At 37.8% G+C, this 25,485-nt stretch overlaps 1 protein-coding gene across 15 annotated transcripts in view; it reads left to right on the top strand.

The window, feature by feature from the left end:
* CHD9 (chromodomain helicase DNA binding protein 9) overlaps positions 1-25,485 on the top strand; it is a 272,619-nt gene that overhangs the window by 83,031 nt on the left and 164,103 nt on the right. For 14 of the 15 annotated variants that reach the window (XM_034940161.3, XM_057300145.2, XM_057300147.2 and 11 more), the window contains exon 2: positions 18,187-19,802. In XM_034940161.3, coding sequence (XP_034796052.3) covers positions 18,351-19,802 — 1,452 coding nt within the window. In that variant the 5' untranslated portion in view covers positions 18,187-18,350. Of the gene's footprint in view, positions 1-16,690; positions 16,788-18,186; positions 19,803-25,485 lie in introns of all 15 variants that reach the window. The other variant, XM_063597996.1, reaches the window with a different exon arrangement.

The following is a 25,485-nucleotide window of genomic DNA, read 5'->3' on the forward strand; positions in this document are numbered from 1 at the left end:
CCTTAATCAAAGAAATTTTATTGAATGATAGAGAATAAGAGAACTTTTATCAAGGTATACTTGATAGCTATTAGGTGGAATGCACAGAATACTTTGAAATAAGTTCCTGGGGAAGGAGGGGGGGAAATATGACAAAGATCTGTATTATTTTTGAGATTAATAGAAATTTGTTAGTAATGACCAAAGTTCCCAGGGCTACTGATAGGGGATATACATCGTTAAGTAGAGACTTAAGCTATTACTTTCTTAGTATACCTTAGGTTGAAGACTTCAAGAAGGGCACTAAGAGGCTAAATGATCTTAAGGTAGTGGGAAATTGGGCTTTATATCTTTATTTATACCATTAGTAAGAAAAAAATGTTAAATAATTTGTAGTATTCTAAGAAAAGCAGATTTGAATTTCTCAAAGATTTGAGTGAAATCACATTTGGAGGATATAGTAGTGAAGATGTGTCAGGTTTGATTTAATTTGAAATGAAATGGATTTGGTAGACATGAAATAACTGCGTAGAAACTTACATGTCATATTAAACTACTTTAAATGAATCAGAAAAGGAAGGAAAGCCATAGGGAAGAAAATTCAAGGTATGGTTTCATAGAAGCAAAGAAAATTTCCAGGAGGCGAAGGGGTTAATTGAACTGAGTTCAGAAGATTCTTAAAGCACTCAAAGCCTAAGTGGTATGTAATAAATGGGGACACATGGACAATTAGAGGCTTCATATAGAAGATAGAATTTGTCTTTAGCTTTTGTTGTCACTTTGGTTAGTGATGATAACTTTTTTTAGTGGTCAAAGATGGATTGAGAGAGCCATTTGGATTTTTCTAGGAGGTTAGTTACCTTTGAAAGTACACATTTATGGGGACAAACTACAGAGTACAAGAAGTTAACAAGTAAATGGGTATTTAGAAAATGGAGGCAACAGATCACTTATTTTCAATATTTGGCATTGAATAGAAGAATAGAAATAGGATGATTTGGTTTACATTTGTGTTAAGGTGGGGAAGATTGGTCTGCTGATGCTCAAAGTCGGAAGAGAAGCAGGCAATTGCAAAGGGGCAGTTAAAGATCCTGGAGGAGGTGCTGTGGGAGGGCGTAAGTCTTTTTGAAAGGCTAGATGGAATTTTTTTTTGAGGTAAAGGATCTATCTTTGGAAAAGAGCCATGTTTTCTTCTCTTAAGAATAGCTAGAAGAAAAAAGAGATAGATACAAAGATAGATATAGTGCTTCCATCTGAAAAGATGGTTATTTAGTGAATTTCAGCAGGAAAATCTCAGAAAACAAATTGTCCTTAGGTAAGTATGGGGAAGTTAGGAGTGAAGGCTTGAGGGGAGAGAACATAAAATAACTACAGTGAGATAGCCTAATAACAGAGGAATATATTTTAAAATTTCTAAGGCAAAGGAAGGGCCATATTGAAGGTAAAGGGTATAAATTAATATTAACCTTGTATTAATAAGGTGCTAGTCATATAATAAATACTACAAATATAAATATGCAAAAAATGTTAATTTAATTGAACCAAGGACTGGCAATAAAATTACAGTGGTGATGGTAATACAGTATGGTAGGTTGAATGAATGAAAAGAGTCACAAGGGTATTGAAGGTGATTAGAGAACAGTATTGGAGATTATTTAAGGCAAAATAATCTGAGGAGGTCTGGAGAAGCCTATTGGTCATGGGAAAGTTTAAATGACTGTAAGCTCTTGGGAAAGCAGAAAAGAGGTGCTGGAGGTGACTGGTATGAGAGGGAAAGCTACATTTAGTTAAGCACTTACTACTGTATTTTGAGCATATTCTTTCGAAATCCTGTGACAACTCTGCAAAGTAGATGGTAATGACAATCAACCTGTCTCAGTCTTTAACTTTTCTATTTAAAGCCTTCGAAAATAATGCATTTAGCTGATACAGTGGCTCACATCTGTAATCCCAGCACTTTGGGAGGCTGAGGTGGGTGGATCACTTGAGCCCAGGGGTTCCACACCAGCCTGGACAACATGGCGAAACCCTGGCTCTACAAAAAAATACAAAAATTAGCCAAGTGTGGTGGTGCATACCTGTAGTTCCAGCTACTCGAGAGGCTGAGGTGGCAGGATTGCTTGAGCCCAGGAGGCAGAGGTTGCAGTGAACTGAGATCGACCACTACACTCCAACCTGGGCAACAGCAAGACCCTATCTTAAAAAAAAAAAAAAATTCTGCATTTAAGTCAATTTTCTATTTTTAATATGAATTGAAATTTAGCATTAGAATAAATATTTAGGCCGGGAGTGGTGACTCATGTCTATAATCCAGGTACTTTGGGAGGCCGAGGTGGGTGGATCACTTGAGGCCAGGAGTTCGAGACCAGCCTGGCCAACATGGCGAAACCCCATCTCTACTAAAAATACAAAAAATTAGCCAGATGTGGTGGCACGTGCCTGTAATCCCAGCTACAGAGGTTGCAATGAGCTGAGATCACACCACTGCATTCCAGTCTGGGTGACAGAGCACAACTCTGTCTCAAAAAAAAAAAAAGAATATTTAGATTTGATTTTGTTTGGGTGTAATGTTCAGGACCACTTCAGTTAAACAACTAGACCTGACTCAGTGGCAACTAGGAAATTTGTCATCTATTTTCAGTTTCAGCCCAAAATTCGTTACCCTCAATCAGTTTTTATCATGATTAGAGATGAGATTGTATTTGTTTGAGACAGAGTCTCGCTCATCTCCTGTGCTGGAGTGCAGTAGCATCGATCGTAGCTCACTGCATCCTCAACCTCCTGAGCTCAAATGATTCTCTAACCTCAGCCTCCCAAGTAGCTGGGACCACAGGCACATGCCAACACACCTGGCTAATATTTAAAAAATGTTTTGGAGAGACTGGGTCTCGCTATGTTACCCAGGCTGGTGTTGAATTCCTGGGCTGAAGTGGTTCTACAGCCTTGGAATCCCAAAGTGGAGATTATGTTTTTAAGAGTTTTCCTTTCTGTGACATGCAAAGCAAGACTAAATTAAGTGGGAATGCCAACAAAGTAAATAATTTAGTAAATGGCTATCTGCAGAGGGAGATGTTAATAATATAAGTAAGCATTAGAAGAGTGCCATTTAGCTTTGTCCTTTTGCTTATGTCCTTTGGTTTAAATTATTTTAAACCAAAGATTTCTTTGTTTTTTAAAAACCTTACATGAAAGCTCAATTTGTAAAATGAAAGCAAAATATTTCATGAAACCCAATTTGAAAACAGAGTGTTTACACAGTGCTTTATGTGTATTATTTTACAGTCATTTTTTGAGACCAGTACTGTTATAATCCCTATTTACAGATGAAGAAACTGAGCTTCAAAATGATTAAGTGTCTTGCCTAGGATTACATAGCTGGTAAGTGATATAACCAGGATTCCAGCCTTAACATTCTGGTTCCAGAGCCTGTAAAACTGTGCTATAGGATCCCTTGTAGAATTCCTTTTTGATGAAAATAGGATTCTTTCACTAAGGGATACGTGAGAATTAAAGTTTAAATTGGATTACTGGGGCTTTAAAAAAATTGTAAAAATATCTGTAGCAAAGTTAATCATTTTAACTCTTTTTTAAGTGTACAGTTCAGTGGGGGCATTCTTAAAGTCATGAAAATGATATGTTGTTGCTTAATGCTTTTGAATCTTAGCTTTTAGAATAATGTAAGGATTGAGGAGTTTACTTATTTGTTTACGTCATGGCATTATTGAATTCCTGAAAGCGTATGAGTATTTACTGTGTGGCAGGAATTAAATTAGTAGATGTTAGGAATACAAAGATGAATAAGAACCAGCCTCTGCACTCATCTTGTTTAGTAGGGATAAAGTAGTGTGTAAAATACGGAATATAAAAAAAAATGAGTGTATAATAACTTGAAGTGTTTGAGTGTGTAAAGGCTTCCCAAAGGTGGTACCTGAGTTTAATCGTGAAGACATTACTTTATTAAGAGGAAGGCTGGTGGAAGGGGTGATGTTGTAGGCATAGAGAACATATTAATGGAGGTGTGAGAAAGTTTGCTGAATTCAGGCAACATTTCAATGTAGTGGAAACATAGATTACCTATGAGAGTGGCAAATAAGAGTGGAGGGGCATTGATAACTTTGGGAAAGGAATAAAATAGGAAGTACATATGTTGAGAGGCAAAGATAAATTTAGATATCATAAAATATGATATTGTTGATTGGTATAACATTTTTAATTTTTTAAATGAAAATACATTCAATACTATTAGATATAACAGGCTTGGATCTTGGTAATATTTCAGTAAGTCGACAAGGAATCTTAATCTATGTTTTTAGTTTTATAGGTCGATGAGAGGGAAATAGATAATTTTTGAGTACTTACTATGTTTTAGGACTTTGAATATATATATTTTTTCTTCTTTGAGATGGAGTTTCATCATGTCACCCAGGCTGGTCTCAAACTTGTGGGCTCAAGAGATCCGCCTACCTTGCCCTCACAAAGTGCTGGGATTACTATGTTTTAGGACTTTGAATATATATATTTTTTCTTCTTTGAGATGGAGTTTCATCATGTCACCCAGGCTGGTCTCAAACTTGTGGGCTCAAGAGATCCGCCTACCTTGCCCTCGCAAAGTGCTAGGATTACAGGCGTGAGCCACTGCGCCCATCCCGAATATTTTGTTTCTGAACTCTGCAACCTTTCTAAACCCTGTGATATAGATGGTCCAATGAGGAAACAGACTGAGGTTTGTTTGTTTTTTGTAGAGATGGGACTGTGTTGCCCAGGCTGATCTCCAGCTTCTGGTCTCAAGCAATCCTCCCACCTCAGCCTCCCAAAGAGCTGGGATTACAGGCATGAGCCACTGTGCCCAGCTTAGACTGAGAGGTTTTAAGAACCACTCAAGGTTACACAGCTTAGAATTAGCAGTTAGAATTTGAATCCACACTTAAGCTCCTTCAACTATGCCATGACTGGCTCATATTTGCCAGATATTTGTCTAATTGATTGGTGAATCTAATTTATTTTCTAATTAAACAGTCAAATGTTGTCTTAGTCCATTTTATGTTGCTATAACAGAATACCACAGACTGGTTAATTTATACAGAAAAGAAATTTATTAGTTTTGGAGGCTGGGAAGTCCAAGGTCAAGAGGCCTGCATCTGGTATAAGATGGCTTACAAGCATTCACAAGAAGGCCCTCTGATGCAAGGCCTTCTGCTGCATCATCCTGTAGTAGAAAGCAGAGGGGCAAGAGAGCAAGGCATGACCGAACTTGATTTTCTTTTTTGTAACAAGCCCACTATCTTGATGACTAACCTACTCCTGTGATAACATTAATCCATTCATGAGGGCAGAGGCCTCATGACCTAATCACCTGTTATTAGGCCCCACCTCGAAACACTGTTGCTTTGAGGACTGAGTTTCCAACACCTAAACTTTGGGGGACATATTCAAACTATAGCAAGTGTATAGATAATGCAGTTGGATTATCAGAAACATGTCAAGGATACATAGAGCAGAGTTACAGATGGGGTTTAATAGAGTAGTATACATGTGGAATACATGGCATTAAAGCCCCTTATGTGGACTTTCATAATGATTTTATTTATTTTTATTTTATCTTATTTTATTTATTTATTTATTTATTTATTTATTTATTTATTTATTTATTTATTTATCTGAGGCAGATACTCGCTCTGTCGCCCAGGCTGGAGCACAGTGGTGTGATCCCCACTTACTGCAAGCTCCGCCTCCCGGGTTCATACCATTCTTCTGCCTCAGCCTCCCCAGTAGCTGGAACTACAGGCACCCGCCACCATGCCTGGCTAATTTTTTGTATTTTTAGTAGAGACAGGGTTGCACCATGTTAGCCAGGATGGTCTCAATCTCCTGACCTCGTGATCCGCCCACCTTGGCCTCCCAAAGTGCTAGGATTACAGGCATGAGCTACCGCGCCCGGCCTCATAATGATTTTATATATTTTACGTTAATAAAACACCTAAGGATTTGCTAATTAGCTACTGAAAATAATTTAGGATACTTCTGGATAAATATTACAAGTTGGATTATTTTTCTTTTAGTTTCTCATTTTTGCTGGGACTCATGCTGTTACATGTTAAGGTCATATTAGACTGAAAAATAAAGGAATGAGGGCAGTGATACTCCCACAGTTAATGTAATGACCTTTTTCAGCATTTAAAAATATTTTTCCTGATTCTTGCCCATGACCCAAACATTTTTTTTTTCTTTTTAAAAGGAATTTTAGGCATAGAACATTATAGATGAGCTCCTGAAGTGGGGGGAAAAATATGATATCTTTTGTAAATTAAAAAAATTTTAATTAAATCTCAGATAAGTTTTTCTTTTTAGATATGGAGCTTACTGCTTCATAGCTTTCTTGCATTTATTCTGTAATCAGGATGAAGCTTTCTTCCCAATGAAGCTTATGTCTGTGTTTTGGTTAGGGTAGTGGTGGTGTTTTAACTATTTTCTTGGGAGACTATGAAGTTTTAAAATTTCTGAATATGAATATAGAAAATAACCCAAAGTATAGAGTATAAGACACCTTTACAAGCATCCAGTTAAAACCTGTCATTGATGAGGAAACAGGGCCAGAGTTGAATATGTTATCACATATTCAGTTACTACCAGAGATTAGAATTTTGGTCTCTGTTAAGAAGAAAACAACAATTCTAATAAGTTTTAATTTGTGTTTTGGGGCAATAAAATTTCTCTCTTGGAACCTTTTGTCCTACTTTAAAAATGTTTGTTGTGGCCTGGGCAACATAGTGAGACCCTGTCTACAAATTTTTTTTTTTTTGAGATGGAGTCTGGCTCTGTTGCCCAGGCTGGAGTGCAGTGGCGCTATCTTGGCTCACCACAACCTCTGCCTCCCGGGTTCAAGCGATTCTCCCGCCTCAGCCTCCCGAGTAGCTGGGACTACAGGCGCCCACTATGCCCAGCTAATTTTTGTATTTTTAGTAGAGACAGGGTTTCATTATGTAGACCAGGCTGGTCTCAAACTCCTGACCTCGTGATTCGCCCACCTCAGCCTCCCAAAGTGCTGGGATTACAGGCGTGAGCCACCACGCCCAGCCTACAAAATATTTTTAAAAATCAGCCAGGCATGGTGGCACATGCTTTTAGTCTCAGCTACTCAGGAGGCAGAGGTGGGTGGTTCACTTGAGTACAGGAAGTCAAGGCTGCAGTGAGCTATGATCATGCCACCACTGTATTCCAGCCTGGGCAACAAAGCAAGACCCTGGCTCCAAAAAAAAAAAAAAAAAAGTTCATTTAGGATTGTAAGTAATGATTAAGTCAATTAAGCAAAGATACATTATATGTCCATATAAAAGAATTACTTTCAGAATACATTGGTTAGAAGTTTTCTAAGCAGCCTGGGCACAGTGGCTTACTCTTGTAATCCCAGCACTTTTTTTTGTTTTTGAGACAGACTTTAGCTCTTCTTCCCCAGGCTGGAGTGCAGTGGTGCGATCTCAGCTCACTGCAACCTCCACCTCCCGGGTTCAAATGATTCTCCTGACTCAGCCTCCCAAATAGCTGGGATTACAGGCATACACCACCATGCCTCGCTAATTTTGTGTTTTTAGTAGAAATGGGGTTTCTCCATGTTGGTCAGGCTGGTCTCGAACTACCGACCTCAGGTGATCTGCCCACCTCGGCCTCCCAAAGTGCTGAGATTACAGGCATGAGCCACCATGCCCGGCCAATCCCAGCACTTTAGGGGGCTGAGGCGGGTGGATCACCTGAGGTCAGGAGTATGAGACCAGCCTGGCCAACATGGCGAAACCCTGTCTCTACTAAAAATACAAAATTAGCTGAGCGTGGTGGAGGGCACCTGTAATCCCAGCTACTCAGGAGGCTGAAACAGAAGAATCGCTTGAACCCAGGAGGCAGAAGTTGCAGTGAGCTGAGATTGCACCATTGCACTCCAGCCTGGGTGACAAGAGCAAAACTCCATCTCAAAAAAAAAATTGGGTCACAGTTTGGGATTTGCTATCCAGACATCTTGTACTCTACCTCTTTTAAAATAGCTAAGTATATTACCAAAAGCTAGATTCTATAGCAGAGCATGCTTCATCTTCATGAAAAAACAATCGTACGTGGGCCATAATATACATATAATGGAATATTAGCCTTAAAAAGGAAAGATATTCTGACACATGCTAGCTACAACATGGAAGAACCTTGAGGACATTATGCTAAGTGAAACAGACCGGTCACAAAAAGACAAATCCTGTATGAGTTTGTCAAATACAACTTATATGAGTTGTCTAGAGTTGTCATATTCATCGAAATGACAGTAGATGGTGATTGCCAGGAGTAAGGGTTAAGAGAAATGGTGGGTAATGGGTATGGAGTTAAAATTTTATGGCTAGGCACAGTGGCTCACGCCTGTAATCCCAGCACTTTGGGAGGCCGAGGTGGGCAGATCACGAGGTCAGGAGTTCGAGACCAACCTGACCAAAATGGTGAAACCCCGTCTCTATTAAAAAAAAAAAAAAAAATTAGTCAGGCATTGTGACGGGCGCCTGTAATCCCAGGTACTCAGGAGGCTGAGGCAGGAGAATCGCTTGAACCCGGGAGGCAGAGGTTGCAGTGAGCTGAGATCATGCCATTGCACTCCAGGCTGGGTGACAGTGAGACTCTGTCTCAAAAAAAAAAAAAAAATTGTGTGTGTGTATATATATATATATGTGTATATATATATGATTAAAAAGTTCCAGAGATTGGTGCACAACAATGAGAATATACTTAACAGTACTGAACTGTATACTTAAAAATGGTGAGGATGGACTTGGTGGCTCATGCCTGTAATCCCAGCGTGTTGTGAGGCCGAGGTGGGTGAATCACTTGAGGCCAGGAGTTTGAGACCAGCCTGGCCAACATGGCAAAACCCCATCTCTGCAAAAAAATACAAAAATTAGCCAGATATGGTGACACATGCCTGTAATCCCAGCTACTTGGGAGGCTGAGGCACGAGAATCTCTTGAGCCTGGGAGGCAGAGGTTACAGTGAACCGAGATCGTACCACTGCAGTCTAGCCTGGGGGACAGAGTGAGACGGTCTCAAAAAAAAAAAAAAAAGTTAGAATGGTGACTTTTGTTACACGTATTCCTACCATATTAAAAAAGGTTTTTTAATGGGCCATAAACTCAATGTCCAAATAATCACTGTTGCTATTTTTTTTAAAGTTTCACAAAATATTTTTTTAAACCCAGTTTCTGCCATAATATGTAGCATTCCCTCTCCCCCACCAAAAAAAGTTTGTCATTTTCATGAATAAATACTTATTATCTGATACTGTGTGCTACTATTTAGTAGATACTAAGGATACATTACATAAAAATTACTGACTTAAATTTTATGGGGAGTGTAGGCTTTAAGATAATATGTAAACTATAGAATGTTAGCTAGTACTAAGTCAGAAAAATAAAGCAAGGAAGGGGGAATGTGAAGCATTGGAGAGGGAAATAATGACATTTTAGAAAGGGCAATCAGGAAAGGCCTCACTAGGAATGTCACTTTTGAGAAAACTTACTGTAATGAAGGAACAGTATATTGAGCAGAGGGAACAGTAAATACAAAGTCCTGGAAGAACGTATATTCCTGACTTTCAAGATTGTTTTTAATTGTAAGATCCATTTGACAAAATGTGCTACTTTAACTGTCAAGTATACAGCGCAGTGGCATCAACTTCATTCACAATGTTGTACAACCATCACCACTACATGTTGCCATTTTTTTATCATCTCAAGGCACTGTACCCATTACCAAATAACTTCTACTCTCCCCTTCCCCTAGCCCCAATAACCTCTAATTTAGTTTTATGTACCTCTGTCTCTGTGAATTTTCCCATTCTAAATACTTCATGTAAGTGGAATCATATTTGCTTTGTGTCTGCCTGCTAATATCTCTGAACATAGTGTTCTCAGGGTTCATCCATGTTGTGGCATGTATCAAAACTTTATTACTTTTTATGACTGAGTAAGATTCTATTATAAATATCTGTTGATGGACACTTGGATTGTTTCCAGCTTTTGTCTATTGTGAATAATGCTGCTATGAGTGTTCATGTACAAGTTCTCTGTTTGAGTCCCTATTTTCAGTTGCTTTTGGTGAACAGTATGTACCTAGGAGTGATATTGCTGGGTCATAAGGTAATTCTCTGTTTAACTTTTTAAAATGTTTGCTTATTTAGGCCAGGCGCGGTGGCCCATGGCTGTAATCTCAGCACTTTGGGAGGTTGAGGTGGGTGGATCACCTGAGGTCAGGAGTTCAAGATCAGCCTAGCCAACATGGTGAAACCCTGTGTCTACTAAAAATAAAAAAAAAATTACCCGGGCATGGTGGTGGGCGCCTGTAAGCCCAGCTACTCGGGAGGCTGAGGTAGGAGAATCGTTTGAATCCGGGAGGCAGAGGTTGCAATGAGCCAAGATTGCACTGTTGCACTCCAGCCTTGGTGTCAGAGTGAGACTCTGCCTCCAAAAAAATATATAAAATTTTGCTTATTTAGTTTATTGTTTGTTTTTGTTTTTTAGACACAGGGTCTCACCCTGTCACCTAGGCAGAAGTGCAGTGATGCAGTCAGCTCACTGCAGCCTTGGCCTCCTGGGCTCAAGCAGTCCTTCTGCCTCAGCTTCCTGAGTAGCTGGGACTACAGGCACACATGTACCCGTCTGGCTTGTTTAACTTTTTGAGGAACCACCACACTATTTTCCACAGTGGCTATACCATTTTACATTCCTATGAGAAATGTATGAGGGTTCCAATTTCTTCACATCTTCTCCAACACTTGTTGTTTATTTTTTATACCATTCCTGGTAGGTGTGAAGTGATATCTCATTGTGATTTCTGTTTGTGTTTCACTAACGACTGATGTTGAGTGTCTTCGTGTCCTCCTTGGACATTCCTGTATCTTTTTTGATGAAATATCTAATGAAGTTCTTTGTCCATTTTTAAATTGGGTTGTCTTTCTGATACTGAGTTGTAGGAGTTCTTTAAAAATTCTGGATATTAAACCCTTATCAGATATATGATTTACAAATACTTTCTTGCATTCTGTTGGTTGCCTTTTTATTATCTTCTGCTACCTTTGGGTTTAGTTTGCTTTTCTGTTTCCTTAGGGGTACAATTAGGTTATTAATTTAAGATATATCTTTAAAAATGTAGTTGTTCACAGGTATAACTTTCCCTCAGAGCATTGCTTTGATAAGCACTGGGTCTGATAAGTTTTGCTATATTGCGTTTCAATTTTCACTTGCGTATTTTCTAATTTTCCTCGTTATTTCTTCTTAGACCCATTGATTGTGTGCTATTTAAATTTTACATATTTGTGATTTTTCTAATTTGGCTTCTGTTATCGATATTTAAGTTTATTCCATTGGAGTCAGAGAGGACAGTTTGTATACTTGTAATATTTTAAAATGTTTTAAGAATTGTTTTGTGGCCTACCATATGGCCAATCCTGGAGAATGTTTCATCTGCACTCCGGAAGAATGTATATTTTGCTATTGTTGGGTAGAGTGTCTGTATATGTGTGTTAGGTCTAATTGGTTTGTAGTGTTGTTCAAGTCCTCTTTTTTTATTGATTTTCTGTCTGGTTGATCTATCTATTATTGAAAATGAGATATTTAAGTCTCCGACTATTGTAGAACTTTCTACAACTATATTGTAGAATTATTTGTTTTTCCCATCAATTCTGTGTATTTTTACTTCATAAATTTTGTGGGTCTGTTAGGTGCATACGTGTTTATAATTGTTATATCATATTGGTAGGTTGAGTCTCTTTCATCAGTGTATAATGTCCTTCTTTGTCTCTTGTAACCTTTCTCTCTCTGTCTCTCGTACCCAGCAATTTTTTTTTTTTTTCAGGCTAAAGTGCAGTGGCACAATCATAGTTCACTGTAACTTCCAACTCCTGGGCTCAGGAGATCCTCCAGCCTCAGCCTCCCAGTTAGCTAGGACTATAGGTGTGCACCATCACACTGGCTAATTTAAAAATATATATATATTTTTTTGTAGAAATGGGGTCTTGCTGTGTGTCCCAGGCAGGTCTTGAACTCCTGGCCTTAAGCAATACTGTTACCTCAGCCTCCCAAAGTGCTGGGATTGTGGCAGGTATGAGTCACCGTGCAAGGCCCTCTTGTAACCTTTTTTTACTTACAGTATTTTGTTTGATACTAATATCCCAGCTCTCTTTTGGTTACTATTTCTGTGGAATATATTTTTTCATTTCTTGTTTTTTATCCTCCTGTGACTTTGTATTTAGAGGGAACCTCTTGTAAACAGTATATAAGATGGATTATGTTTTTGTTTTCATTTTTATCCATTCTGCTAATCTTTTCCTTTTAAGTAGAAAATTTCATTCATTTACATTTAAAGTAATTATTGATAAAGAAAACATACTTCTGTTATTTTGCTTTTTGCTTTTTAATGTCTTGTATGCTCTTTTTTCCTTAATTCATCCATTACTGCCAATTTCTTATATTTAGATTTTTTTTTTTTTTGGTAGCATTCCTTTTTGATTTCCTTCTTTCCTTTTCTGTATATTTTTTAGTTATTTCCTTAATGGTTATGTTGCGGATTATAATTAACAAAAGTTATAACAATGTATTTTAAATGCCAAGTTAGTTTCAGTGGTATACACATGCTCTGCTCCTAAACATCTGTCTCTTCACCTTTATATTGTTATTATCAAAGATTACATCGGTCTACATTGTGTGCTCATTAACAGAAATTTAAATGGGTTATATATTTGCCTTTAGGATCACATTTTTTAAAAAGGCATTACATACCAAAGGTACAATAATGCTGGCCTTTATATTTACCTATATAATTACCTTTAGCAGCATTCTTTGTTTCTTCATATGGCTTCAAGATACTCTCTAGTGTCCTTTCATTTTATCCAAATGGATTCCCTTAATCATGTCTTTTAGGGCAGTTCTACTAATAACAAACTCCTTTAGCTTTTATTTATCTGCATGGGTCTTAATTTCTCTTCATTCTTAAAAAATAGCTTTTTGCATAGAATTCTTAGTCAACAGTTTTTTTCTTTCAGCATTTCAAATATTTCATGTCAGCACCTCTGGCCTTCATGGTTTCTGATGAGAAATCCACTTGTATCTTGTTGAGGCCCTTGTGTACTTGATGAGTCTTTTTTCTCTTGCCACTTTCAAGATTCTCTTTGTCTTTTGACAAATTGACTATAATGTGTTACGATGTGATCTCTTAGAATTTATCCTCCGCGGAGTTTGGTGAGCTTCTTGGATATGTAGATTAATGTCTTTCATCAAATTTGGGGAGTTTGGGGCCATTATTTCCTCAAATAGTCTTTCTGCCCTTTTCTCTCTCTCCTTCTTCTGGGATGCCCACAATGTATATTTTATTCTCTTGATTTTGTCTCATAGGTTTTTTTAGGCTTGATTCACTTTTCTTCTTCATTTTTCTTTCTTTTTCTTTTTCTTTTTCTTTTCCCTCCCCTCCCCTCCCCCCTCCCTCCCTTTCCTCTCCTTGTCCTGTCCTTTCCTTGTCCTGTCCTTTTCTGATGGAGTATTGCTCTGTCACCCAGGCTGGAGTACAGTGGCATGATGTCAGCTCACTGCAAACTCTGCCTCTCGGGTTCAAGTGATTCTCCTGCCTCAGCCTCTCCCAAGTAGCTGGGATTACAGGCGCCTGCCATCATGCCGGGCTAGTTTTTATATTTTTTTAGTAGAGACGGGGTTTCACCATGTTGACCAGGTTGGTCTCGAACTCCTGACTTCAGGTGATCCACCTGCCTTAGACTCCCAGAGTGCTGGGATTACAGGCGTGAGACACCACATCCAGCCTCTTCATTATTTTTTTCTTTGTGATCCTCATATTGGAGAATCTGGTAATTTCAATTCTTCTATCTTCAAGTCTTCAAGTTTGCTGATTATTTCTTCGGTTTGCTCAAATCTCCTGTTGAACAACGATAATGAATTTTTTATTTCGGGTATTGTACTTTTCAGCTGTAGAATTTCTATCTTGTTACTTTTAAGATGTTCTATTTCTGTATTGATATTCTTATTTTATTCATATGCTGTTTTCCTGGTTTACTTTCATTCTTGGGCCATGGTTTCCTTTAGCTCTTTGATCATATCTAAGACACTTGATTTCAAGTTTTTGACCATCAAATCTAATGGACTTTCTAAGGGACAATTTCTGTCAACTTTTTTCTTCCTTTGGATGGGCTTTCTTATTCTTTGTATGCGTTCAGGGTATGTGTGTGTGTGTGTGTGTGATTGTGGGCAGGGGTGCACATACACACGTGTGTGTGCATATGTGTGTGAGAAAACCAGACCATTTGATACTGTGATGTGCTAACTTCAGAAATAAGATTTACCCCCTCCCTTAGCATTTGCTCTTCTTGATTGTTGAAGGCTGGAGTCATTCATTTAGACACTTTTCAAACTATTTTCAGTAGTGACTATATTGGTTGTTGTCTGAGGTTACTGAAGCCTGTATTACTTAGGTTTGTGTTTAGCCAGTGTTTTAATACAGATTTCCTTGAATGCTGGGAGTATTTTCTTTTCAGCATTCTCTTGGTTGTTATAAATATTTGACTGTTTTCCAGAGTTCTGATAAAGTTGGTTCTGACACTTCCTGCTTGTTTTTTGGTGTTTCTGTGGAGAGACAGGTGTTTGGAGCTGTCTACTCTGTCATTTTGCTGGCATCACTCTCTCATGCTTGGCTTTTTAGTGACCTGAGGAGGCCATTGTGGCTGAAGCAAGGGGGTGAGCAAGAGAGAAGTGCAGCCAGAGCTGAGGGCAGAGAGCTGTTCTGGTGGTGGTGCAGGGCCGTGCTTACAAGTCATAGTAAGGATTTCAGTTTTTCATGTGAGTGACATAAAGAGTCATTGGAGGGTTGTGAGCAGAGGAGTGTCCTGAATTAACTTGCATTTTAATGAGATCACTGTTTTGAAACAGGGCAAGGTAAATAGCAGGCTGTTAGTTGCCAATCAAGTGTCCAAGATGAGAAGTCAAGTAGTTTATTAGGTAAATGGGTCTAGATTTAAGGTAGTGATATATAATTAATAGATGTAAGTTAGGGAATTGCCAATATAGAGATTTTATTTAAAACCTTGAGATTGGATGAAATCATCTTGGAAGTGATTATAGATAGAAAAGAGAAGAGGTTGGAGTCCTCAACATTTGTAGATTGTAGATTGAAATCTGTAAAAAGAGAATGAGAATGAGAATGAACACTCAGAAAAGTAGGAGAGAAACCAAGTGAATACCATATATAACAATTAAATGAAGTTAAGTGTTTCAAGGAGGATTCCATGATAACTACATCAAATGCTGCTGATAGGTAGTGTTAGATGAGACATGAAAAACGACCCTTGTATTTCGTTATGTGAAGGTCCGTATGCCCTCAGGTCAGTTTGGTGAGATGATGGGAATAAAACAATTTCAAGAGAGAATGGCAACAAGTAAATTGAAGACAATAAACCTAAACAGATTCCTCAAGTTTGTTGTAAAGAGGAAGAAAGAAGGGGGAGGAAATTGAAAGGATAATAAATGGGATCAAGAGAGGGGATATCTGAAGATGAGAGAAATAGCAGCTTGTTTGTATACAGATGAGAATGGGACAAATTGATGACTCAGAAGAGAAGAAAGAATTACTGGGGCAATGCCTTTGAGTAGGCAAGTAGGTGGGGAAGGAAGGCAGAGGAAGGAGAGTTTTAATTTTTTATTGCTTATTACAAGAATCAAACATTTTCCAACTTAAATGTAAAACAGTGGAGGAAACTTTTTAAAAGTAATTTCCTTGGTTTTTTCTTCGTTTGTTTTGGAGACAGGGCCTCTCTCTGTTACCCAGGCTAGAGTGTAGTGGCTTAATCATGGCTCACTGCAGCCTCAATCTCTCAGGCTCAAGCGATCCTCCCACCTCAGCCCCCCAAATAGCTGGGACTACAGGAATGCACTATGCCTGGCTAATTTTTTTTTTTTTTTTTTTTTTGTAGAGAGAAGGGTCTCATTTTGTTACCTAGGCTGGTCTCGAACTCCTGGGCTTAAGCATTCCTCCCACTTCAGCCTCCCAAAGTGCTGGGATTACAGGTGTGAGCCACTGCACCTTGCCAATTTCCAGATTTATTTATGATATGATTGAGGAAAGCTGATCAGAAATACTTCAGCTTGTAGGTAGGAAACACAGTTATTCTGGCATGTGAGTATCTGTGTGCTAGCTGGTAAGGTGCCCAGGAAAGGGGAGATCAGATCAAATAATGAATATACAACTGAATGGAAAGAGTACAAGTCCTTACCTGCTTTAATCCTTACTGGATACAGAGTTAATCAGTTCTTGTTACCTTTTAAAGGGCTAGCCCTAAATAATTAAGGGACAATATTGAATTCATATTAATTTAATATTAACACCCTTTCAATTGATATTTATTACTCAAAAGTATCTGGGCTTCCTAATTTTTTGATAAAAAGTAAGAATTCTAGATATCCTAAATTTAAATTTTCAAATTTCACTAATGTTTTACTAATATTTCCTGAGCTGTGACATTCTAAAGCTGACTGTTCCTCAAACCAAACATCACTTACTATTATTACTGATTATAAAAACATCTTGCTTTTGTATGGAAAACATTTTAATATGCATTGTATCACTTAATCATTGTATCAAGTATGTAGGATAGGCAGAGGGTTTTGTTGATTCTTTAGTTTTTATATTTCTTCAGGTCCCTAATATTAAGGAGCTTTGTGGATGATACTATGCATCTTCTAGAGAAGCAGTCCTCAACCTTTTTGGCACCAGGGACCGGTTTCGTGGATGGGGTAGGGAAATGGGGTGTGGTGGATGGAGGGAGATGATTTCAGGATGAAACTGTTCCACCTCAGGCATTAATTAGATTCTTATAAGGGAGCACAGCCTAGATCACTTACATATGCAGTTCACGATAGGGTTCGGGCTGCTATGAGAATCTAATGCTGCCGCTGATGTGACAGGAGGCGGAGCTCAGGCAGTAATGCTGGCTGACCTGCTGCTCACCTCCTGCTGTGCAGCCTGGTTTCTAACAGGCCACGCACCCATTCCATCTGCAGCCTGGGGTTTTGGGACCCCTGTTCTAGAGTTGTCATTTGTGACAGAGTCAGTAAAAATCATTTCAGTAAATTTTGAAGTTTTAAATTTTGATTGATTAAAATGATCTTGATAGCTTACCCTGTCTCAAAAAAATTTTTTTTCCTGAGTCATTTAAAAATATGTCTACTCTAGAGTTCTTATTTATTTTAAAATTTTTCCAGCGCTTAATTTTTACTTATATTACTAGCTTATTTTAACATTGTTATAAGTTTCAAAGTTGTATTAGATAGATAAAATATTTTCTTTGAGAAGACACAGACTTCCACTGTAACTTAAATCATCCAAAGTAACTTCACCTACTTAATTTTTTCTCAGAAAGATCTACCTTGCAAATACTTGCCAAGTAAAATTAGTTGGTAATTAGATTGAATAAAATCAGTTTTTTTTTTTTTTGAGACAGTGTCTCACTCTGTTGCCTAGGCTGGAGTGCAGTGGCACAATTATGGCTCACTGCAGCCTCAACCTCTCAGGCTCAAGCAGTCCTCCCACCTCAGCCTCCCAGGTAGCTGAGACTACAGGTACACACCACCATGGCCGAGTAGTTTTGAAATTTTTTCTGAGATGGGTGTCACTCTTGTTGCCCGGGCTGGTCTCAAACTCCTGGGCTCAAATGATCCTCCTTATCTAAAAGATACAACAGAAAATTAGAAGTTTCAAAATAATTTTACTTATATAATTTTTATTCTTAAAGTAGCTTTATTGAGATATAATTCAGATACCATACAATTCATTCATCTAAAGTGTATATTTAGTGGCTTTTAGCATACTCAGAGTTGTTTATCCATTACCATAACCAATTTTAGAGCATTTTCATTACCCCCAAAAGAAATCCCATAACCTGTAGCTATCACTCACCAATCACCAGTCCTTTCTACCCACCCACCATGCCACCAGCTCTAGGTGACCCACTAATCTATTTTCTCTCTATATATACTTGCCTACTTTTGACATTTTATATAAATCGAGTCATATAATATGTGGTATTTTGTGACTGACCTCTTTCACTTAGCATAATGTTTTCAGAGTTCATTTTTGTTGTAGCATGTATCAGTACTTAATTTCTCTTTATTGTTTTTGTTCCTTTTTTTCTAGGATTTTGACACTTCATGACATGTCATTATTTAGAGCAATAATGAATATTGACCTGTTTTGGATTAGTTGATGACCTTCGGAAATGATCCAATAATATCTACTATAGAGAAGCTGAATATACTCCATTTGGAGTGAACAGCCCGGATTGTTACAGAATTTTCAAGATGACAGATCCAATGATGGACTTTTTTGATGATGCCAATCTTTTTGGTGAGACCTTAGAAGGTTTGTCAGATGATGCATTTGTTCAACCAGGACCTGTTTCACTAGTTGATGAATTGAATTTGGGTGCAGAATTTGAACCGTTGCACATAGATTCACTGAACCATGTTCAAGGTACTCCAACACATCAGAAGATGACTGATTTTGAACAGTTAAATCAATTTGATTCAATAAAATTTCACCATGTTAATCAATCTTTTGGTAGCCCAGCTGAACATGTGTTATCTCCACACTCTCAGTTTAATTGTTCTCCAATCCATCCCCAAAACCAACCCAATGGTTTGTTTCCAGATGTATCAGATGGCAGTCCAATGTGGGGCCATCAGACAGCTACTACCATTTCAAATCAAAATGGATCTCCTTTTCACCAACAAGGACATTCACACTCTATGCATCAAAATAAAAGCTTTGTGGCACACCATGACTTTGCCTTATTTCAGGCCAATGAACAACAAACACAGTGTACTTCACTACGCTCACAACAAAACAGAAATAATCTCAACCCAGGGCAGAATTCTCTTAGCCAGTCTAAAAATTTTATGAATGTTTCTGGTCCACATAGAGTCAATGTTAACCACCCACCACAGATGACTAATGCATCTAATTCACAACAGTCTATTTCAATGCAGCAATTTTCTCAAACGTCGAATCCTTCAGCACACTTCCACAAGTGTAGCAGTCATCAAGAAGGAAATTTTAATGGACCTTCCCCAAATATGACTTCTTGTTCTGTCAGTAATTCACAGCAATTTTCTTCACATTATTCCTTTTCCAGTAATCATATATCACCAAACAGTCTACTTCAGTCCTCTGCAGTTCTTGCATCTAATCATACAAATCAGACTTTATCTGATTTTACTGGAAGTAATTCCTTTTCACCTCATAGAGGAATCAAGCAAGAATCTACTCAGCATATCCTAAACCCCAATACATCATTGAATTCAAATAATTTCCAAATATTGCATTCATCACATCCTCAGGGTAATTATAGCAATTCAAAATTATCTCCTGTGCACATGAACTTCCCAGATCCTGTTGACTCAGGAACTCAAATGGGCCATTTCAATGATCATGTAGAAACTAATGGCTTTTCATCTTTAGAAGAGAATTTACTTCATCAAGTGGAATCTCAAACTGAGCCATTCACAGGACTTGACCCCGAGGACCTCCTTCAGGAGGGTCTTCTTCCTCACTTTGATGAGTCAACATTTGGACAAGATAATTCAAGTCACATTTTAGATCATGACCTTGATCGGCAGTTTACTTCGCATCTGGTAACACGGACTTCTGATATGGCTCAGACTCAGTTGCAAAGTCAGGCTCGGAGTTGGCATTCATCATTTTCTAATCATCAACATTTACATGACAGAAATCACCTATGTTTACAGCGACAGGTATGTAGCTCTTTGCTTTTATTTTGGAGATTTGGGGGTAGGGCGGACTGTTAGTCATTGGGTTAATTTTATATGAAACATAGTCAAGATTTCTCAAACTTGGTAATTCCATTAAGTGAACATACATATTTTGATATAGGTTTATATTGTTTTACAAGTCTTGTATTGAAAGTGATTCACTGATATGCTCAAAGCAATAGATTAGCTTCTATATTTAGAAAATTATAAGGTGTTAAGACTTCTTTTGTGATGTTTATGAATACCTTTGAGAGAAAGTTATTTTATCAAAAACAACTTAATAATCATAATTAAAAGGGAAAAACCAGACTGGGAAAATTTTATTGCAAATACAATTAACATTGAGTTAATATTCCTATAAAAAGCTTTATAAATTAGCAAACTTTTAAGACCTCAGTTGATAACTAGATAAAACATATAAGCTGAAATTCACAAAAAGGAAATTAAATTAGTAAACAAAACCAGAATAATATGCAGCTTTAATAATAAAAAATAAATTTAGAATGGTTTTATTTTTACCTATTAGAAAAACATGTTAAATGTTAATGCTTAATGCTGACAAATTTATGCTGAAATTGATACCTACATGGCTTTGTTAATTGATGCAAATATTTTGAAAAGCAATTTGGTACTAGATTAAAGAATATAAAAATTCTCCATTTTAATAACATAGCAGAAGTATATACCCAAAGATATTTGTCTTAATATACTTACAAGGGACAGCTGAAAAAAGCATAGCTCATTGTTGTAATCACGATAGACCATAGGCACTAAAAAGATTTTGAACACTAACATTGAGAATATGTTAATGATGGAGAAAAGAGCGTAATTCAAAATTAAGATCACAGTAAAGCAAGGTTAAGAGTGTGGCCTTTGGTACCAGACTACCTGGTTTAGAATTGTGGGTCCTGTTACTTACTAGTTGGGTGACTTTGACTTAGATAATTTCCGTGCGTCTCTTTTTCCTCATCTTTAAAATGTGAAATAATAAAGGATTAATAGATTTATAACATGTAAACATGCTTAGACTATGCCTAGCATATAGTTAGAAATTAATACTTTTTTTTGTTTTTTTTTTAATTTTTCTTTTGAGACAGGGTCTCACTCTATCACCCAGTTTGAAGTGCAGTGGCACCATCAGGGCTCACTGCAGCCTCAACCTCCCTGGGCTCAGGTGATCCTCCTGCCTCAGCCTCCTGGGTAGCTGGGACTATAGGCATGTGCCACCATGCCTGGCTTTTTTTGTAGTTTTGTAAAGATGTGGTCTTGCCATGTTGCCTGGGCTAATCTTGAGCTCCTGTGCTCAACCAGTCCACTCTCCTCGGCCTCCCAAAGTGCTGGGATTATAGACGTGAGACACTCTGCCCAGTCTTAAGTGTTTTTATTAATTATACTTTTTTTCATAATAGTATGAAAATATGTATATGGGCCAGTTATGTTAGCTTATGCCTGTAATCCCAGCACTTTGGGAGATTGAGGTGAGAGGATTGCTTGAGACCAGGAATTCCAGACCAGCCTGGGCCATGTAACGATACTCTGTCTCTACAATAAATACATTTTTAAAAAATTAGCCAGGTGTGATGGTGCACTCCTGTAGTCCCAGCTACTCAAGAGGCTGAGGTGAGCAGATAGCTCAAACCCAGGAGTTCCAGGCTGAGGTAAGCCATGATCACACCACTGCCAGTCTAGGCATTAGAATCAGACCCTCTGAGAAAAAAAGAATTTGCATATGAAAAAAATACCAGAAGAAAATAGGTTTAAGTAGTGCAGTTTTTCCCTTACTTTCTACAATTTTGTCGTGAACATATTACTTTTATAATAAAAAATTAATGTAATATTTTATGTTTTTAAAAATTCTCTTGTTAAATTAAGGATTCATAAAATGCTTCAATACCTTGGTTACCTGTGAGATTCTGTGGACAATGAAATATACCAAAGTTCTTGAAATTAAATATTTAGGGATCCATTTTTCATTTTAAAGCCTTGAAGTATTTGAAAAAGAAAAAATCTTTGTCTTTCCCATTGGATTGACTTTAGTTCTATTTCTTTTTTCCTTTTTTGAGAAGGAGTCTCACTCTGTCTCCCAGGCTAGAGTGCACTGACACAATTTCCACTCACTGCAACCTCCGCCTCCCAGGTTCAAGTGATTCTCCTCCCTCAGCCTCCTGAGTAGCTGGGATTATAGGTGTGTGCCACTATGCCCAGCTAATTTTTGTATTTTCAGTAGAGACGGGGTTTCAGCATGTTGGCCAGGCTGATCGCTGATCTTGAACTCCTGACCTCAGGTGATCCACCGGCCTTGACCTCCCAAAGTACTGGCATTACAGGCGTGAGCCACCATGCCCGGCCACTTTAGTTCTATTTCAGAACGATATTTCAGCATATTTTTTGAAATGTCTAGGGAGATGTAGAAACATTTAAAAGACACTTATAAACCCTCCATGTCCCCCTCTTTTTATGACATGAGTTGAGTATTGTGATTTTGCTCCCCCTACTGGAGGAAGATCAAGCATCTCAGAAGGACCCTGGGAAAACTCTCCACTGATTGAACTTAGGTGCATCTATCTACTTTGTATGTAGGTTTCTGACTAGTTTGACCAATCATTTTTGTCCAGTGTATACTTGAAATTATGAGAGCTTATTGATTTATTTTTAAACATTTTATTCTTCTAAGACTTTATCATTTTGATTCATGTTTTTTTGTTGCTTTTGCTTTGTTTTTTAATTAATGCATTTCTAAACATGTTTCCCGGGCTTTAAAAAGTAGTAAGGACTCCTTTTTATAGATTTGGAATGAATGGAGGATAATTATAAATAACTAAAGCAGTCTCTAATGCTAGCATGTAGATAGAGAGCACTCCATCTGAGAGAAGTTATTTTCAGACCTACCTTAAATCATCTTATTCTACACTGATAAATACGGTTTTAAGTCACTCACTTTTTTGTTTCAGTTTTTTTTTTCTTGTTTTGTTAACTTGTTCTTTTTTCACATGTCCAAAAACTGATAAAGGGCAGTTTGTTTGGAATTCTTTTTTGACTTATTGAAAGTCTATTCTCGGCCAGGCGCAGTGGCTCACGCCTGTAATCCCAGAATTTTGGGAGGCCGCGGCAGGTGGATCACCTGAGGTCAGGAGTTCAAGACCAGCCTGGCCAACATGGTGAAACCCCGTCTCTACTAAAAATACAAAAATTAGCTGGGCGTGGTGGCCCATGCCTGTAATCCCAGCTACTTGGGAAGCTGAGGCAGGAGAATCGCTTGAACCCGGGAGGCTGAGGTTGTGATGAGCCAAGATCACACCATTGCATTCCAGCCTGGGCAACAGAGCAAGACTCTGTCTCAAAACAAAAAAAGAAAAGAAAGTCTGTTCTCGACCAGGTGCCATGGTTTATGCCTGTAATCCCAACACTTTGAGAGGTTGAGACAAGAGGATGAGTTGAGCCTGAGAGTTTGAGGCTGCAGTGAGCTATGATTGTGTTGCTCCACTTACCAGCCTGGGTAATAGTGAGACCCTGTCTCAAAAAAAGGAAAAGAAAAAAGAAAAAAACACTCTGTTCTCAAGTTTCCTATTACTTCTTAGTTTAAACAGTGATATTTGGGATTCGTTGATTGTGAGAGTGAAAAAGAGAGATGGATTGGTAGAGAGGATTATTATGATTATTGTATGTTGCATATCAGTTTTATATGTACTGAATTATAGGTCACACATCTTAAATATATGAAATGCAAATGACTTAATATGTGGAATTCATGACAAATTTTGACAGAGCATAGACTTTTTTACCTATATAATTTTTGCATGTTCTGTATAGTTATGGTACTACATAGCTGAAATGTTATATTAATAAGGAGTCCTTATATTATTATGATGCTTCCACAGGTTCTATGGAAAGAAATTTTTTTCTGGGTTCTTTGTTGGGCTTCTTTAACTCTCTTAATTGTAGTAATTTCATTTTAGACTAAATTAACATCACTACATGTGTATAAAAGTTAACAGATTTAAACATAATGAAGTGGCATAATTTTTTAGTTTATGAAAAATAATTTTGAGGTACGTTTTGTTAGAGCCAAAACAAGACATTCTTTAACCTACTGTTTAAAAAACCATGGATGACAATCTATTTAGAATTCTAGAACGCTTTAGTGAGAATGTTGAATATTTAAAGAATATTTCTAAGCCTTGCTTTTTTCTTTCTTTTTTGTTTTTGAGATGGTCTCACTCTGTCACCCTGGTTGGAGTGCAGTGGTAGATCTCAGCTTACTGCAACCTCTGCCTCCTGGGCTTAAGCAATCCTCCCGCCTCAGCTTCCCAAGCAGCTTGGCACCACAGGCACGCACCACCATGCCCCACTAATTTTTGTATTTTTTTGTAGAGATGGGGTTTTGCCATGTTGGCCAGCCTGGTCTCGAACTCCTGAGCTCAAGTGATCCACCTCAGCCTCCCAAAATGCTGGGATTACAGGTGTGAGCCACTGTGCCTGACCCAGCCTTGCTTTTTTAAATTTCCCAACTATAGTGGGGTGATTGTAGATATCACTTCAAATATCTCAGCGTACGCTAAACTATGTGTCAATTGTTAACAACAGTGAATATTGCTGATTTGACTCTAGAATTTTACTGCTTAGAAAAGAGAGAGGAGCCAGGACACAGTGGGAAGAGAGGCCAGAGGGAGATGAAGAATAGTAGGGTTGTTGGGAGGAGGAAGAAAAAAGAAAAAAAGTGAGAAGCTATAGCAAGTGTTTCCAAATGTAAGTATGTACAAGACTAACATAGGGAAAATACTAGCTTATTTATCATCTCTAATTTTTGGAGCAAAGGAATTTTGAGAGAATAATACTCTGAACTTTTTATTGCTCTCATAACAAATATTTTCTGCTGTCTTTATAGCAGAATCTTTAGTTTTTGTCTTATTCTTGAAGTGGAAATAACATGTGGAGCACTGTGTGATCTCTCAATGTTTGTAAATTAAGTTTAGTGTAAAAATTCTGTGTAAGTGAAACATGTTATGAGGGGTGGCCGAACTGGCATTCAAGACAGGAAATAGAATTTTAAGATATACTCATACATAATGTTTTATTGCCTTTTGTATTTTGATAGATTTTGTACTTTATTACCTTGAATTATTATTTCTTTTCCTGAAGATAGAGAAATTTACATTACTTATAAACTTAAAAAAAACTTGTAAAAGAAAGATAGGTTTGAGCAGCACATATAAGGCTTTTTTTTTTTTTTTTTTTTTTGGTGGGGGACAGGGTCTTTGTCACTCAGACTGGAGTGCAGTGGGGCGTGATCATGGCTCATTGCAGCCTCCATCTCCTGGACTCAAGCAGTTCTCCTGCCTGAGCCTCCCCTGTAGTGAGCCACCAAGCCTGGCTAACTTTTTTTATTTTTTGTGGAGACAAGGTCTCACTTTGTTGCCCAGGCTGGACTCAAACTTCTGGCCTCCAGCAATCCTCCCACCTCAGCCTACCAAGGTGCCTGACAAATTTAATAAATGGTTGTTATAAAAAAATTGGTATCAAAAATAATGTGAAGAATAAGTCGTTTGTAATATTATTACCAAAAGATAATCACTGTTGCTGTTGTGTTATGTAAGATTCCGGTGAGATCTCTTGTTTGTCCTTTTGCCATTTCCCGTATACATATTTTTAATTTTTTATTTTTTGT

Source organism: Pan paniscus, chromosome 18 (genome assembly GCF_029289425.2).
Source record: "Pan paniscus chromosome 18, NHGRI_mPanPan1-v2.0_pri, whole genome shotgun sequence".
Lineage (NCBI taxonomy): Eukaryota > Metazoa > Chordata > Mammalia > Primates > Hominidae > Pan > Pan paniscus.